The 17,644-nt window shown below is 40.8% G+C and overlaps 1 protein-coding gene across 3 annotated transcripts in view; it reads right to left on the bottom strand.

The window, feature by feature from the left end:
• Positions 1-4,839: 4,839 nt before the first annotated feature.
• The window catches only part of CAP2 (cyclase associated actin cytoskeleton regulatory protein 2), a 65,175-nt gene continuing 52,370 nt past the window's right edge, over positions 4,840-17,644 (bottom strand). For all 3 annotated transcript variants that reach the window (XM_083826831.1, XM_083826832.1, XM_083826830.1), the window contains exons 8-13: positions 14,291-14,483; positions 13,257-13,432; positions 11,472-11,595; positions 11,173-11,255; positions 7,958-8,098; positions 4,840-6,396 (exon numbers count right to left, since the gene is read on the bottom strand). In XM_083826831.1, coding sequence (XP_083682957.1) covers positions 6,313-6,396; positions 7,958-8,098; positions 11,173-11,255; positions 11,472-11,595; positions 13,257-13,432; positions 14,291-14,483 — 801 coding nt within the window. In that variant the 3' untranslated portion in view covers positions 4,840-6,312. The remainder of the gene's footprint in view (positions 6,397-7,957; positions 8,099-11,172; positions 11,256-11,471; positions 11,596-13,256; positions 13,433-14,290; positions 14,484-17,644) is intronic.

Raw genomic sequence — 17,644 nt, forward strand, 5'->3', positions numbered from 1 at the left:
AAGGGGAATGATCTTGGGTAGTTCATTGTACTGGTTGATGAAAATAAGTGGTTGAGTGCATTGACCGTTAAATATCCTCTTCTCTATAAAAGAGATTTAGGCAATAGGAAACCTTTTGAAAGGGAGGTAAACACCTAAAAGCAGATATTGCAGCTTTTAGGAGGAATCTGGAAATGAATCTTAAGCTCTTTCCTTGTGGGTAAGTGCTGAAAAGCCCAATCTATCACTTTTGAGTGGGAAGCCTTTTATAATCAAGAGGAAGTAACAGAGCACTGGTTTGCTTTAAATCTAGCTATTAGGAGTTACAGCAGTGCTTCTTTGTTCATTTTTGAACAAAGCATCTTGTTCTCAAGGCAAGGTCTTAACCAGTTTTTAAAACCAAGGGTTTGCTGAAGCATTCATCTGGATGTATGAAAAGTTCAATTCCTTCTTTGCCTGGGGGATTCAGATCACATCTGCCTCACCTTAAAGTGTCCTAGTAATAGGAGAGTAACAGGACTCTATTCTAAAGAGTCCTTGGATGAGAACTGGTGGCCATTAATCAGCAGCAACCTCTTGTCATTACAAAGCAGCTAATTGCTGTGAAGAGCAGCTTTCATACCTTCATGCTATGTAAGCATTTGTGCCACATTTGTATATGTATGTATAGAGTAAAATTAAACACAAATCTTGGTTATAGAGATTCTTCGCTACTGAAACTGCAGGGTCACCACAGAGTGAGAACTCTACCCCTTGCTGGGTCAAGCACAAGTACAAAACATTAAACTTGAACAGAAAAACAGTGTATGCATTTGCCTAAGTAGAAAGTAAAGCACTATATATTTAATTTTAGAGGAATCTACTGCACAGCTGTCCCCTGAATTAAATCAGTTTAGCCTTTCACTGTGAAACCAGGCTGTCATGTTCAACTGAGGATTTTGGAGGGGAGATTGGCTCTCAAGCTACCATGGCCTGCTGAGACATTTTCTTTCTAACATGCAGCTTCAGGTGTGATACATACAGATATCAGTATCCTCATGGTCACATTTAATAAAATAAATAAATAAATAAATAAATAAACATAAATTAGAGAAAAAAAGGAACTTTTCCACTTTCATCTTAGGGTACGTAGGTTTCTAGTGTGGTTGCCTTTTTAGCAGTATTGTCTGTTTTAAGAGTTGTGTGCAAATTCTTTTATTTGCCTTTTGCCTTGACCTGATTTGAATGAAGAGCAATCAGAAAAGAGCTTTACTTAGGAGTCTGGGAGATATAATAGCTGTGCCACTGGGAAGCCTTATCAATTGCTTAATTACCTAACAGCAGTTAAGTAAACACAGTTTTTTACTGTGCCCAGTGAGGAAGTATGAGCCTGCCTCCACTGAAGCAGCACTGGCTGGGTGGAGCTAGCAGTTCGGAGAAGAAAGGTCTTTGGTGGCTGGTGGTACTCAGGTCAAGTCCTTGGCATGCAGCAAGAGTTTGGCAAGAAGGGTTATGCCTAGAAAGTCACCACAGAGTTTGGGACAGTGAAGTAGAGTGTTGTCTATTCTATGAAAATTTGGCACCCAAAAAGATTTTTTCAGGATTATTTCAACCAGAAAGAGGGAGCAGGCTCTTGTTTTCTGGTAGCCAGGACATTCTTCAGGGTGTGCTACTTGTGATTTTCACCTAATGACTGCTTCATGTGTCAGGTGCCTGGTTATGGACACCTTCTGAGGGCAGTAGCCACTTACGGGTGATATTCTCACAGGAATGGGCCCAGACCACCTCCAGCAGGGGCAATGAACCCATCTGAGAGGTCCTTGATAACTGCTCTGCTTGCTAGCACGTCATGTAGTCAAGTGCACATTAGCTCCAGTTGTCTGTGAAAAAAAGTGGCAGCCCCTTGCACATTTTAGAATAGCATGGAAGGAGAGTGCATTAAGGGTGAATACTGAGTTGAGACCCTGAAGGATTTCAGATGGACAGGTGTCTCCAGGAAGGAAATACGATGCACAGATCCATGAAGATGCATTTAGTACAGTAACACTGAAGGAACTCATGCAGATCCAGAAACAGCAAGGACTCAAAAAATAGTAAGAACTATGAGTAACAGCTATGGCACTGGGAAGCCTTAACAAATACCTAATTCCCTAGGACACTGACAAGTATTCAGATTTTCAAATGCACACTTGAAATAACTTACCTTTTAATCTTCAATAGCTCTGCTAAATATTAGTTTTATGTTCAATCAGGTATTTTTAATGAGATGTGCTTTTAGTGGAAGTATGATTAGTGGCGTTCAAAATCTTAGATTAATCTTTCGTAATGAGTAGATAGTTTTTCTTCTTCCTTATTCATCCCACTCAAGCCTTCTCCTTGTACCGAGATGATCATTTTAAAATCAACGTAGTCTTTCAATGTCTTAACAGGGACTTTTGGAGAGTAGGATTTCCCAGTTCCTTGATGCACGGTGTACACGGCCCCTGCAGATGGTGTAGTCCAGCACTTTTTCATTGACGGTAAATTTGCGATTGCCAGGGCCTCAGCTGGTTTCTGCCATCTGGTGGATGCATGGAGTCACTACCTCGGTGCCTCTAATTTCCAGTAATCCTCAGTAAGCGATATTCTGATCAGCTAAACTACTGTCACAGACCCACAGACTGGCCGGGGAGGGAAGGGACCTCTGGAGGCCATCTGGTCCACCCTGCTCAGGATGGCCACCTCGAGCAGGCTGCCCAGCACCATGGCTTCTGAGTACCTCCAAGGAGGGAGGCTCCATAACCTCTTTGGGCAACCTGCACCCGTGCTCTGCCTCCCTGGTAGCAAAACATTGCTTCCTGATGTTCAGAGGGAGCCTCCTGTGTTTCACTCCATGCCCCTGGCCCTGCATGAGGCAATGTATTCAGCCTCACCTGTGCTGAGCTGAGGGGAAAGATCACGTCCCTCGATGTGCTGGCAACACGTTGCCCTGCTCTGTGGCAAGGGCACGTTGCTGGCTCACGTTCAGCATGGTGTCCACCAGGACCCCACGGCCCTTTTTCTGCCAGGCTGGTCTACACGGATGGCCTGGTGCCGAGGGCTGCTCCTCCCCAGGCACAGGACTTGGCACTTCCCCTTGTGGCACTTCATGAGGCTCTGTTTAAGGTTCCGTTTCAGAAAGTATGAGATCTGTGGAAGCTTCTCAGAGGGAAAATGCTTTTTACATTTGAACACAGTTAAAATCTCCTGCTCTTTTTTTATGTATTTTACCGCTGATTCACAGCCTGGTGAATATCTGACCCATGCAGGCTTATAAAAATGAACGGGATAATTACACCAGACACATTTGTTCCATAACAATATATGCACCAAAGGTACTGTTTTCTGTTTTGACAGATTTAGAGCACAAGCACCGTTTTACAGCAGTGCAGAACTGATACAGAACAAGCCGAAATAAGCGGCATATCTTGTGTGAGGGCATGCAGTAACAAGAAGTGACCGTTCACTCCTTGCTGGAGTCAGCCATTAAACACACATGATTATTTCTAACTCATGGCATACTTGATTTTTCAGAAAAGGGGCTTTTAACATTTAATTGTACACAAATTCACGTGGGGTAGAACCAGAGCCTTGGATTTGTTTTGTTCATGTAGAATTCCTTTATATTTTTGAAGACAGGTTGCAGAGAACAATCTACTGAAAAAGTATGGCAAATATTTTTCGTGAGGATTGGAGCTGACAGAACATGGTCACAGATTTGTATCCCGTAGCTGACTATGCAAACTGGATAAAAGATGTTTGCATATTTACAACGTCTGTCTCCCATTCCACTTTTCTGGTGTCTAACACTGCATGATCTCATCAGCCTTTTCTCCAGTTGCCAGCAGTTACCTTTATGCCTTCTGCCTTATCTTTTAAAGCCGTGCTCTCTGACCAAGCTCTAAGGTGTGTTCAGGCTGTCAGGCACACAGTGTTACTGCATGAGACTTCCTCCTGGTAGCAAACCAGTCAAAAGTTGTATTTGGGTCTTGCACGTTGCAGGAGTGTGAGCGTTAGTGAGAAGGCCTAGCCACAAGGGAGTTTGCTTTCAGATGTTTAACAGAAGACTCAGGCAGGTAAACCAGCCATCACGCAGCTTGTTCGGGAGGGGGGCAGTCTTTCTAAGTCTTTTAAGTCTTTCTCAAGAACCAAAGGAATTTGTGTAGTAAGGCAGAGCTGTCTCACTGCTTTCTGTTTATCATTAAACCTTTGATACTCGTTTTGTATCACACCTGCAAGGCAGCATGTGGCTTCCTGTCTTTGTGATATGACTTCGTCCCTATTTGAGGCTAGATAAAAACAGAGTCAGTATTTCAGGTCAGAAAGCTCCAGAATGAGATTATTTTATGGAGCAAATTATGATTTCAAGATTAAACAATCCTTCAACAATCCTATTATCACAACAAGTATGCAATGCCCTCTTTTCAGATATGAAGCACATCCAAGTGAAATGTGGAGTGGACCGCTTGTGGAGTTTGTTAACACAGGAGGGACACATCCATGGCCACACAGGGAAACAATGGGAAAAGCAAAAAATAGAATGCAAACCTGATAAACTTGCACCAGGTTATGACCATCTCCCTAAACATAATATCTGGAAAATACAGGTGTACCTAAAAACGAGAATCATGGAAAGCTGGATTCTGTGGTTGTCACTGAAGTCATATGCACGAAATTCCAGGTTTATCTGCTAGCCTGCAGAATAGCCGCTATCCACTGCCCGGTGGATTATGGCAGCAGAAGTGACAATGTTCAACGAGACGGGAGGAGGAGCTACTTGTTCTCTGTTAAGCCTTTGAAGCAGCATTTAAGAAGGGGAAATCATATAGGACCAAGAGTACAATACGGCAAGCTCTGAACAACTTTGTATTTAAACAAGTACATTTTCCTTTTTATTTCATAAGAATTTTACTGTTGAAAAAATGGTATGTACTAAAGCAAACACGTTATACACATAGATTCAACATCAGATAGCAAAACCTTGCGGAATGTGCACTACTGGTTGTTACATTGTACTGGGTTTACAGTCAAAGATACTGAAAAACCCTCAAGGATTAATGTACTTTCAACTTAAATTAGGCACAAAATTTAGCTTGTAACTAGCTCTGCAAGCATCTTACTGTGATTTCACCATTACAAAGTATTACAAGTGATCAAAAACATATGCTGACTTTAAATTTTTAAAATTTTATTGGTACTATGTGCTGAAATAGTACAAATGTATACAATACTCCACCTTTGTTAAAAAAGCATGTACAGTAGGGACTATAAAGTAGAATCAAAGGGCTAAACAGGGCCTTTATTGGGGCTCAACTACTGACATAAATTCCTGGCTTTGCTTCATGGCCATATTTGAAACTAAGTAAGGCTTACAAATGCAGGGAAGAAACAGAAGGATATTTTAATGAATAGGAGCCACAATAGCAACACCTTAAAGGAAGATTATTAGCAAGCAAATTAAGTGGTATCTGATGTATGCCTCTCTCAGTTTTCTGAAGAGGATGCGAGATACAATGTGAAATTTTAAAGAATGGGAGACTGTCTCAAAAACAAAAGAAAAAAGATACCCGAGTATCAAAAAACTTTCAAGTGATCTGCTGCAAGGTTTTAACTTAGATGAGGCTTTAGTTTAGAAAGAATTACTGATTTGCAAGAAATGAGAGGGCAACAGCAAGTCTGTGTGTACCATAATAAAATCTGTCTTCACTGAAAACATAGGGATCTTCTAAATATACATATTAGAAAAGTGTTTGATTAAAATATCACGTTTTTTCATCTTCCATTAGCAAAACGTATGGCTGAAGGTTGTTCTTTTTTGCTTGCTTAAAAAACAAACCAAAAACCCATTATGATTGCCAAAGAATTACGAGGAGCCAGTAGTTCTCTCTAGGGGAACATTTTTACTGCATCGTACCGAAATAGCTTAACAGCTAAAAATAAACGTCATAGAGTCTTAATGCTGTTTTTGATTAGCAAAAACATAAAAAGGAATGCACTGAAGCAATATGATAACAAAGTGTATCATGCAGAATTTCGGCTTTAAGTATTTCAAACCCATGGTGTGCCTGGAGGGTGGGGGCGTTACTGCATTGCATTCACATGACATCATTTAGAATTAAAATAGGAAGTGAAGGCAAACTGTGGAAACCTGAAAAATACTGGGATGCCTAACAAAAGCGTGCCAGATGAGTTATTGTTTCTAGCATGCAGAGCTAATGCTTGAAGGCCTATCACAGCAGTAGCAACTACTGCTGTTCCTAGTTCTTTACATTACTGCTTTGCTTATGCTGGCTATGGTCTGATCATGGTCAGCAAGTGCTGCGTGGTGTTAGGAAATTAACCCACAATCTCTGCAGGTTCAGTGACCAGCTTAGATCCATCCCACGCTGTCTTGAACTGTTCAGGAACCGGAAATTCTTTCTGGTAAGAAAAAAAAGCAACAGCGATGGTTAGATAAACAGTGGATACCTCCTGAAAACTGATGGAATACCAGTTAGTGCTACATGACTGACAAAGCATTGATAGCTCAGACATGCTAGGATTACAGAGAGGCTTTCCTCATTATCCTAGGAAGCTATTTTACAATGCCACACAGGAAAAGGCCTTATTGCTACCCAGTTTCAAATAGCCTTGGGATGGTGCTGCTTTGTCATAAGCCCTCTCATGCCATTATTTGGAACAACTAACTAAATAAACCTCATGCCAGAAATGACCTTAGACTCCATCAGTGACTGACCTGGAAGACAGTAGAAAGGATTTCAACGTGGAGATTTAGTGAGGAGACTAATTTTAAGGAGGAAAACAATAATATGATACAGAAGAAAAATATCTGAAAAAAACATCCTATCATTTTACATGGGATATACTTCAAGAGACACGGCATCCCTTATGGGATACACAACACAAAGCAGAACTTTGAAAAAAGTCTCCGTCCATTCCATGTGTGCAGTGAAAGCAGAAGAGATCCATGGGTCTTCCTCAGATCCCAGTAAACGGAAGTGTGGAGGGAAGGACTTTTTCTTTCAGATCTCATGGTGTTTTGATAGCCAGTAAATTCATATATTACTGGTGTTTTGGGGAGAAACTCATCAAAGAGACCTTTCTTCTATTTAAGAAGTAGGTGAATATGGACCCACTGAAAATTGTTCCCTTAGTTGTCTGAAGACAGGCATCCAATAGTCACTTTTGGAAATGGGGAGCATCCAAATTCTCATCACGTATTTTCTTTTATAAAGCCTAAACTCTTCTACTGTAAATATTCCAGAGTGAAAGATTTGTGAGAAATTCTGTCTACAGCCATTCAGTGCAATTTTAAAACTTCTCTTGTTAAACTATTATGAGTACACTTTACCTCCGTGATCTCTTGCTGGTGTGTGAAGCAACAGAGCATGACTTTATTAGAAATGCTGGAGGGCTGAGGAGGAAAGTCTCACTAGAACAAAGAAGGAGCCTTTGCATCGGCAAATGCAATCCTCATGTTTCAGTGACTTCTGAGAACAACATTTTGAAAAATACTAGAAAAAGTAGGACAGATGCTACCCATATAACAGCTTTAGAAAAAAACGAGTATATAACACTATTATTTCACCTGTAGTAGTAATATATTTAGCTTAGCTTTAGCATCATCCTCTTCAGGCTTGAGTGCTCTCATATTATGTGTGAAGTGAGTTTCTTTCAAAGATTATGTTTAGTTACCAATTTAAAAAATAAAAATAAATGGACAGGAGATGAAGCCATCACCTGTCAAAATGGGAAGAAATAATGTCTAATCTTTGAAATTACTTTGTAACCCAGAAAAAAAAAAAAAGACATTTTCTGCACTAATCACTGAGATATTGGTACATAGAAATTCAATTGTTTTGAACCATTTTTTTTGGTGAGGTTAATACATGAGGTATGTTAGCTCCTGCTTTCCTAGCAGTTTTAGCTACCAAGGCAAGTTGGGTAGGGGGAGAAAATCTTCCAAAATAATCTCACTCACATAATCACCATCTTGGGGGATGAGGATGTTCATCTCAGAGGATTTGGCACTCACAATCTCACAATCTAATGATTCCTCACTGAGGTAGATGTGGCAGCCTTCTGTTTTGTTAATAGAAATGGTCGGCACTTTCCCCATCACCTGCAGAAGGAAATATTAACAAATCTTGAAAAGCAAACACAGATACTATTAATAAAATCCTTACTGCCTGCAGGTCTAGTTTTGGCCACCAGCGTCTCATCTGTATGTCAGCTGCCTGCACGGTGCTTATATTTGAGATGGAAGCTGTCCGTTTGTTAGGCAATGAAATTCCTGGCGGTGGTGACAAAGATCTATATGCAACAGCAAACTTATAATACACAGCAAACTTTTAATATATGGTTGGATGAAAGTGATTTCTCCATTCTCTCTACTTCCAGTGACATTTTTCTGCTGAAGCTTAGGCAGTGTTCACCTCGTTCATCAGTGAGACTGGTAAGAAACCAAACACGTCAACTCCAACCCATTCTGGGCAAATGAAAGATCCCAGCCTACAGCACCACTCACAAGTGTTTTGTGATGCATTCTAAAGACTTCAAAGCTCTTCCAGGTTTTACAGCACACAAAGGGTTTTAGAGCACACAAAGGGTTTTTATCCCCTTCAGGCAAGATTCAGTTCTAAAAAAAGTACCGAGATCAATTTAATTAAATCTTTAAAGATGTTTCTTATGTCACCTTAAAAGCAAGCAAAGGATTTACTTGAGGGGAGAAAGGGAAATAAATCTTCTCTTGTTTACAGTTCTGCAGATTAAAAGATTTCTACCTGGCTAACTGGCTGCCTCACAGTTGTCAGTAAAAATTCCTCCTCCTCCTGCCCTCTCTGGCAGGAGCCAGGCACAGCAATACACTCTGGATAGTGTATCAAAAGGGCAAAGGTTATTTTGAGCCATAAAGCAGAAACAGCATGTGATAGATACATACTTGCAAACAACAAAAAAAAAAGAGTCCCTCATTATTCAAATTAAGAATATAATTTCAGCTTCAGTTCCTTAAATGTGACAGCAAACGAAGAGCAAGTCGTCTGTCCTTTGCATCCCACCTGGATCCCAAGTTCTATGTCTGTTCTATGTTTTAATGCATCCTAAACTGATCTTTCTTTTCTTCAACAGGATGTCATGCAACAGTGAGCAAAGGGAGGGTGTGTTTAATGTAACAGTTTTTGCAAACATCAGGCAAGAAATAAAATGGCACTGGGAAAAAGGGGAGTGAAGCAGAATGGCATTGAAGTTACTATAGCAAAATCTGTAGGGTGAATTTACTGAAATTTGTTGCATTAATGGATCACATATTTGCAATTTATGAGCTCAGGTCTTCAAATACTGAGAAAATCGAGGTTCTGAGCACTTGGCATGCTCAAACCCTGCAAAAGCTGGCTGATTCAAGCAGCTTATAGCCAGACTTTTAAGTGGAACTCCACTCCGCTCTATGGCGTAGAAGCCTTATGCAATATTCATAGAACCTGCTTAATCAAAAGAATTTTTGTTCTTAGAAAAGATATTTCCCCTTTGTTTGAATATTAACAAGCTGTGTTTTTTCTATTCATTACATATGAATTTTTCATCTCTCATGAATAGTTCTGGCGGTAATGATAAAAATTATTTATTTTTTTAAAAACACTCAAATGCGTGGGATCTTTAACAGCCTATGCCATAAGAAGACATGTAGTGATCATGAATAAAACTGCTTGTTACAGTTCAGAAAATGATGCACAGCTGGTAGCAATGTCAATCACTTGCAAGAGTTTCAAAATATGAAAAAAAACACCTTGCTGTTTTTTACCGTGGTGGCTGTGACCAGCATTTGTGAAGCATGGAGTGGGATTGTCTACATTGAAAGTCATACAGCAGGCATAGCCTTGTAAGCAAAAGACCTCACCTTTCATCATGACTGGCAGTTTAATATAATTTAATTCACATTTCATTTCCTTTTCACCTAAAATACATCCCAGTTAAGTGAAATACATCCTAAAGATGTACTTCACTTAATACATCCCAAAGGCCTTTCCTGAGACTAGATTGTGTTGGTTGGACACAGCCCAGTATTAGACCATGTATGGTCAGTCCTCTGGAACTGAATGAGTGAAGTGCCATAAATGTCAGGCAGGCTGCCTGGGAATAAATACCTTAAGTGTGGGAGACAGAGGGATTTGGCCAACCTCTTTTCAGTGGTTTGTGTGGACAGGACAAGGGGTAATGGCCACAAAATGGAGCACAGGAAGTTCCGCACCGACATGCGAAAGAACTTCTCCACGGTGAGGGTGACGGAGCACTGGGACAGGCTGCCCAGGGAGGCTGTGGAGTCTCCTTCTCTGGAGATATTCAAGGCCTGTCTGGACGCCTACCTGGGCAGCCTGCTCTAGGGAACCTGCTTTGGCAGGGGGGTTGGACCCGATGATCTTTCGAGGTCCCTTCCAACCCCTACAATTCTGTGATTCTGTATTGAATGGGGCAATGTCCCCTACAGAGAGGGCAATAGATGGATTAAAAATATGTGTATTTTCATTTCACAAGAACCACAAAGGAAGATGATCCCTGATGAAGCTTTGCTCACTGGTTGTCAAAGACGAGATCAGTAGAGGTTCACAGCCCATTTCTAGGCAAATGTCTACATTATCTACTCCTGTAATGTGTCATGTTGCTAGCAGGGGAGATTCTCAAAATCCCAGTGCCTACTTTCACTTTCTGTCATTTAGCTGTCCTTTAACAGTCCATTTGAACATTTTCCTTGAGAGAATAAAAAAAAAAGAAAGAAAGAAAGAAAAATAACCAGCTTCTAGGCTTAAAAAGCAATTAGCTAACTGCCAGCATTTGTTCTGTGAAGCACCACTAGACTTTCAAGTGCCAGGAGCTGTTTACCATGAAAGCAACAAAATTAGGGCTAGAAGTAATAACACGTCTAGTGTATAGATCTCTCAGCTTCGCTGGAACCAGAAGGTGCTGGACTAAATGAGGTTTATTCAGTAATGCTCAATAGTTTTCATAGGCACTTTCTAATACCTCGGCAAAATTTAGTGCATATGAAGATAGGTTTAGATGCATCAGTCTCTTATTCTTGGTGTGCTCATTCTTGGTGTGCTCATAGGAGTTTTTAATGATCTCTTGTGGCTACATGTTGGGCTTTTTCTTTCTGCTTGTTCTCTTTCTCTTCCTATCTTTGTTTTTCAAATAGATATTTACCTGAATCTGAATATCCCTGGAATTGATCACTTCCACGATTCCCACAACGTTGTCAAACACAAGGCCAAACTTTTTACAGTTGTCTAAAATAAAAACAATCATAAATAGGAAAGGTGAGATAAAAGCAAACATATGCACACCTGCTGCATCAACTACAAAAATTCCCAGTCTTGTACTGCATAGCTGAGCACTGGTGACCAGTCCATTAAAATGAATGGAATGATTCAGATGCATTATGAATCACATAAGTCAGTTTTTTCAAGATTGGCATTTCAAGCCCAGCTGAGCTATCCACTCACCAATAGTAATTGAATTGATTTTTCCTTTTATCTGAAGAGTAGATTTGTTACACTTAAAAATGTAGGCCACTTGCTTGAGTTCAGTGTTGGTAATGACCAGGTCATTCTTATCCTCTTGATATTCCTATTTCAAAAGAAAGTTTATTTATTTGGTTGCCTTTAACTGACTAACAGTCAGACAGAGTTCAGCACAGCGTATCCTCAAGTCATTGCACCATTACAATAGAATGATATCCTGCCAGTGGCTTAAAAATCGGATCTGCTTGGTGATGGGATATTTCACCTAATTCAGCCTCAGGTGGCACCTGTGTGTATTTTAGAACTGAAGAACTTGGCACAGACCAAGAGAAAAAAACAAACAAACAAGAAAACATTAGTTTTGTAGCAAAGATGTCATGCTGCCAGCGATTTAAAAATGCACTCACGAAACTGTTGCCTGGCTCCCATTAAGCATAGAACTGGCAGCCTGAAGAGCAGACCAAGTTTCCATGCCCCAAAATGTGGTCTACATGGGGTATTGCGAACAGGTGCCATAAACCGTTACCACATAAAATAAGGAGCAATACGTGGAGAAGTTTTCTTTCATTGTGGAGATAAAAGGGACATTTACACTCGATGGATGTGAAGGAAAGCCTAGGGATCCACAAGGAAAGTTCCAGGTGCTATAACCCTAATGTGAAATAACCCCGGCAAATTGTGACTGCACCTTGTGCAAACTTAACTCCGCGGTGATGACTGTGTAAACTTCTGCATGACTACACTGCGTATTGTTCCCTCCCTCTTTTAACCAACACAGCGACGTGACTTTTCACTCAGATGCTTTGGTATAACAAACAAATCAATCTTTTTCCATCTGAAGACTGAGCAAAAGGAAAACACTTCTGTCTGCACTTTTAAGCACGGGAGAGGTCCTTGCATGGAATGGGTGATGAAAACAAATCTGTACTTCCAACAACTCTTTGTTAACAAAGATGGAGAAAGTGCTCTGTGATAATACTGTTCTTTCATAAGAGTGGCCTGCAAGAAGGGATTTTAATTGAATTCTCCACTGGATTTGTTTCTGGGGGACCGTCTGATTTTGACATGGAGCTACTAGAGAGTCCAGCAGAGGGCTACTGAGGTGATTAGGGGCTGGAGCATTCGCCACAAGAGGAGAGACTGGGAGAGCTTGGCCTGTTTAGCTTGGAGAAGAGAGAACAGAGAGGGGATCTTACTGATGTGTATAAATATCTGAAGGGAGAGCGTTGAGAATATGGGGCCAGGCTCCTTTCAGTGGTGCCCAGCAACTGGACGAGAAGCAACAGGCACAAACTGAAGTGCAGGAAGTTCCGGCTGAATATGAGATAACACTTCTTTACTGTTGGGTGACAGAGTACTGAACAGGTTGCCCAGAGAGGTTGTGGAGTCTCCTCTGGAGATACTCAAAACCTGCCTGGATGCCATCCTATGCAGTGTGCTCAAGGTGACCCTCCTTGGCAGGGGGCTTGGACTAGGGGTCTCCAAAGCTCCCTTCCAACCTCAGCCATTCTGTGATTCTGTGACCCTGTGACATTCTCCTGTTCAGACGAATTGTCTCAGATTCTCAGAGGCAGATGAATTAACTTTAGTTTCTAGAGAATACTAATGGCTAAACTGCAGCAAGGCTGAGCAATACAGAATTAGCCCATTTTTAGCTGCAACTTTGATTAGTCGCATCTTGATCATGGACAACCTTTTGCAAGACGTCCACTGCTCAAGCAGGTTTGCAGTGTTCAGGTGCAATACAGAGGTGTGGCTGGAACTCACCACTCTCCATTTCTTTCCCTCTAGCTCCAAGACAGGGGCATGGCTCTGCTGCGGGGAATTCTTGGGGGAGGTGGGACTTGGAGTATGGCTTTTCGTGGGAGAACGAACGGATGGACCTTGGGCACGTAGGCTGGGGTTCTTGTGAGTCTTCTGGTCATCAGAGACATGTCGAAGCCCTTAAAAAAAAAGGTGCTTGTAAAACAGTCTGTTTTCTTGTCCTAAGGGTATTCATATTTAAATAAGAAAGATACTATCTAAATCATTTGCGGTTGGGTTAAATTATCCCATGAATTTACATTTTTGATTTCCTCAAGATTTGCCTAGGTAACCACCTAAAATGTAACTGCACACATATTTTTAGCAATTCACATAAAACCTATTTAAAGCCTGTGGATGGCTCTCTTAAAGCTTTAACAGGAAATGCAGCAATGTCTTCTAGTCCTTCTCCGTCTGTAGAGAGCTCTGTAAGCTTGCTATTGCATAATTTTACATCCATAAAACCGAGATTCGTTTTCTAATCTGACCTATTCGTACCGCATTAAAGGCTGATTTATCAATTGTACGTATTTAAACTCACAGCCATCTGCTTTAATTACAACTGTCCAGTATTAATACAAGAAGCATTATCACACTGCTCTGTGAGCCGTACCTTCTCACTTAACATGGAACACATTTTGTCACAGGTTGGTACACTGACTGTGAATCAGAAATGAGAATACACTCTGATCACAATTGCAGCTTCGAGGTTCACCAGCTGCTGGGGATTGAAGAAGTCTAGCTTGGTTGCCTTAAAATTATATGGAGACTTCTACATAAATGGTGTGAATTTCAGGAATGCTGAACAAGTCTGAGCGCTGTTACTTCTAAAGGAAGTTTTGCTCTGCAGTCTCATCTACCAGGCTCAGTGCAAACCTCGAAAGATCTGAGTTGCCTAAACGTAATTTGAAAACACTGGTGCAGTTTGGGGCGGTACATATAGCAGCTGTTGATGTAGTTTGACTCAAGGGTCAAAATTTGTTTTCTTTTCTCCTGACCTTTGGTAATTGCCTCTCCTTGGTTAAGCTGTGCAAACAGGGCTGAGCGAGATGCCGTTCCTTCATCCTTGGCGGTTTCTGCATCAAAGATGGGAGGAGGTCCAGGTGGTGGCGGCGGCGGTGGAGGTGGTGGAGAGAGGCACGGCCCACTGCTTAGAACGGATCTCAGGGACATGTGTGATGCAACAGGGCCCTGTGTCAGATAGATGGAAATTATTTTTAAACAGCTTTTCAAGGAACATTGTATGATGATAGCTCTTACTTATTAACGTCCGAGGGTAACTGTGGGTTTCAGTGACTCCAGGCAGCCACAGGCTCAGAAGGTCTGGCACCGTCACTGAACTTAATGCTATGAATCTTCCCTGCAGCAATGAAAACAAGGCCGGAAAGGCTGGTAGACCACACTGCTACTCTGCTGCAGAACCCCTGCACCTAAAATGTTTCTACAAAATGCGTGTGAAGACTATTGTTAAATATCTTTAATCATAACGATTCCATGATTTATTATATTTACATACGATAAGTGATACATAAGCACTTACCATATGTAAAAGTGAAAATGTCTCCTTCTTTTCAGATACCATATTCAGTAAACCATAACTTGATGTGCATTCAGAAACATACAGAAAATGTTCTGTCCAACAAATAATTGGGAGGACGATGAGCTGTCAGTTATACATAAGAAAGGTGCTAAAGTGTATAACAGATGTAAAATGCTGTTCTTCAGACTGTTCAAATGATCTGCAAAGATTCAGATTGTAGCAGAGTGCAAAGCTATGGTCATTCAAGTCATTTATTTATGAAATTCAGTATTTTTTTGATTTCTCCAATTCTTTTTTCTTTTTTTCAATTACAGAAGATCACAGCAGCACATGAATTATGAGTGAGGGGCCTCGATAAAGTAAGTAAACCAATCATTCTATTAGTTTGCATAATCAAAAGTACATGTTTTGGTTTGAATTGTAATGCTCATCTATAATATTATCAAACAAACAGGAAATACTGATAATAAGCCGATTAAAATTTTATGCGCCCTACTAATAGAAAAGACAGAATGAATCTGAGAAACTGAGAGTCACTTTTTCCGTCCTGCCACTAAGTGTCACTCTGATTCCAGAAACTGCTCATCTAGACAGCACCTCTGCAGCAGAGCAAAGGCTGTTTTAGAAGAATGGTTGTGAAAAATTAGATTGGTTCTGATGAATTTAGCTACCTATACAGGTGTTGTGCATTGAACTAATACATATTCATTAGGTGGGCAGATGGAAAAATGACAGGGACTTACAGAGTCACAGCTCCTCTAACTGGCTACCTTTGTTAAGAGATACAGCTTGTTAAAAATGCATCCCTGGTAATCAATACTGGAAATAAATATTGCTTAGCTGGACTCAGAGAGTATTATTAATTTTTTATGATGCCACCCCTTTCTGCTTTCCTCTAAACTGAAACATCAAAGTATTCATCCAGTTTATGCATCTCACAGGAGTAAAAACTGTAGCTATTTTTTAAAAAGTAGACTAGTTTTAGCCTGTGATCTCAAACTGATGATGGGAGAGGAGCTGAGTTGCACATGTTTTTTATTCTTCAACGTAATTTAAATAAAAATGCTTGGCACATTTGAGTACCTAACTGCACGCACACCTCTCAGTCAGTATGACCCTAGTTGGAGTAGCACAGAGGGGTAATAATATCATTAATTAATGTCTTATTGTAACCCTTCTCTTGGCACATGGGTCTTCAGGACTTAGGTTGCATTTGAAGGAGCTGCTTACGAAATATATTAGTGATAAATACATTGCAAGATTCTTTGTCACATTAGCGGCATTAAAATTGTACTGTACAAGGAAGACTCGTTGAATTCCTGGTACTCAGGTGAGTGGTGAAGCTGACGTAGTAGCACAGTCTTTTGTTCCTGAATGGATCCGTGATCTCTTAAGGCAATGAGTTCTCTTCTGTGCTATTAAATGTTTTTAACCAAGTGTAAACAAAGGAGAAGAATCCCCTTTAGGAATGGATTATAATTTTTGTCAAGATATACCAGAACCAGATACTGATGTCTCTTAGAGACATGCCATTGTTTTATGGATAAGTTTGAGAATTTCTGCATACATGCCTAGTAATTAAAGGTTATTATTTTAGACTGGGGGCATCTTCCCCACTGGACCCTTGATTTACGGTGCCTGTCTTCCTGCTGGTGCTCATACCAGTAATGTTACCTGCAGCAGAGTCAGCACAACTGTGAATTACCATAGTAAAAAATGAACGTAAGTGGATTTAGCGGCACAATCAGTTATTGCTGCCTGAGGTGCATTAGAGATCTTCCCTGTCTGTTGCCTGCAACCATAGCAACTGTATTCACTATGTCCTGGTTATCCAGAATTATGAACAGTGCATTCGCAGGGCTTTTTAAAATACTTAGCTATCTAGAAATGGCACTCACCTTTCACACTGTAGTGTGAACATGCAGCTGTGAACTCTATATGCTCTATGTGAGTAGATTAATGGTAGTACTGGCAGTAGTGGTTAATAACTTGTGGCTTGAGATAAAAATTTGGACTTCTGATCTCTGAAAGACACTTTATGGCTTCAGTATCATCTGTACTGATGCATAAAGTGATGCACTTTATGCATCAGTACAGTGCTGTGATTTTCCAGAAACTTGTGTGTGAAAGAGTCATTGTTTGAGGAGCAAGTGTCACCTGGAAGCAGAAGCAGCTGATGCTCCTTTGTAATTAACACCAAATAAATTCTGCAAAGGCTGCAAAGACACAGTAGAGAAAAAAAAAAAAGTGGGAATTATCTGGGTATTCTGCACACAGCATGGAATGGTGGGTCACTCTACCAATCTTTTGCTTCAAGTGTCAAGTTAAAGGCCATCACAGATTCATGCAGTAGACTCCAGGCTCAGATGCTGCTGCTGAGCAGTGTATCAATGGACAGCTTCCCAGTTGGCAACAAAAGTATTGGAATGTCTGGTAACAAAAGTGGAAGGAAACTCAGGGAATTTAATTGTGAGGAGTGGATGATCTCTCTCCCAGAACTCTGAGAGAACTATCTAGCGAAAACACAAACAAAATGGAAGGATTTTAAATACATCAATCAAATTCGGATATGATTTTGTGCAACTGGAGAATGCCTCATTTACTTTTCAAGAAGGGGCAGAGAGGGGAAAGGATCTGGGCAATTAGAAGCATGTTTTACTTCTAGAGCAGTACTAGAAGAGTGGCTCGGGGAAGCTCTCACAAGGGCACAGAAGGCACAGGAGTGAACTGGAAATGCAGCAAACAAACGCTTTGCACTTCTTGCATTCCCTGCATGCCAGGGAGATGGCATCTGTGCTGTGCTCAAACGTGC

This window comes from Anser anser (assembly GCF_964211835.1).
Source record: "Anser anser genome assembly, chromosome: 2".
Lineage (NCBI taxonomy): Eukaryota > Metazoa > Chordata > Aves > Anseriformes > Anatidae > Anser > Anser anser.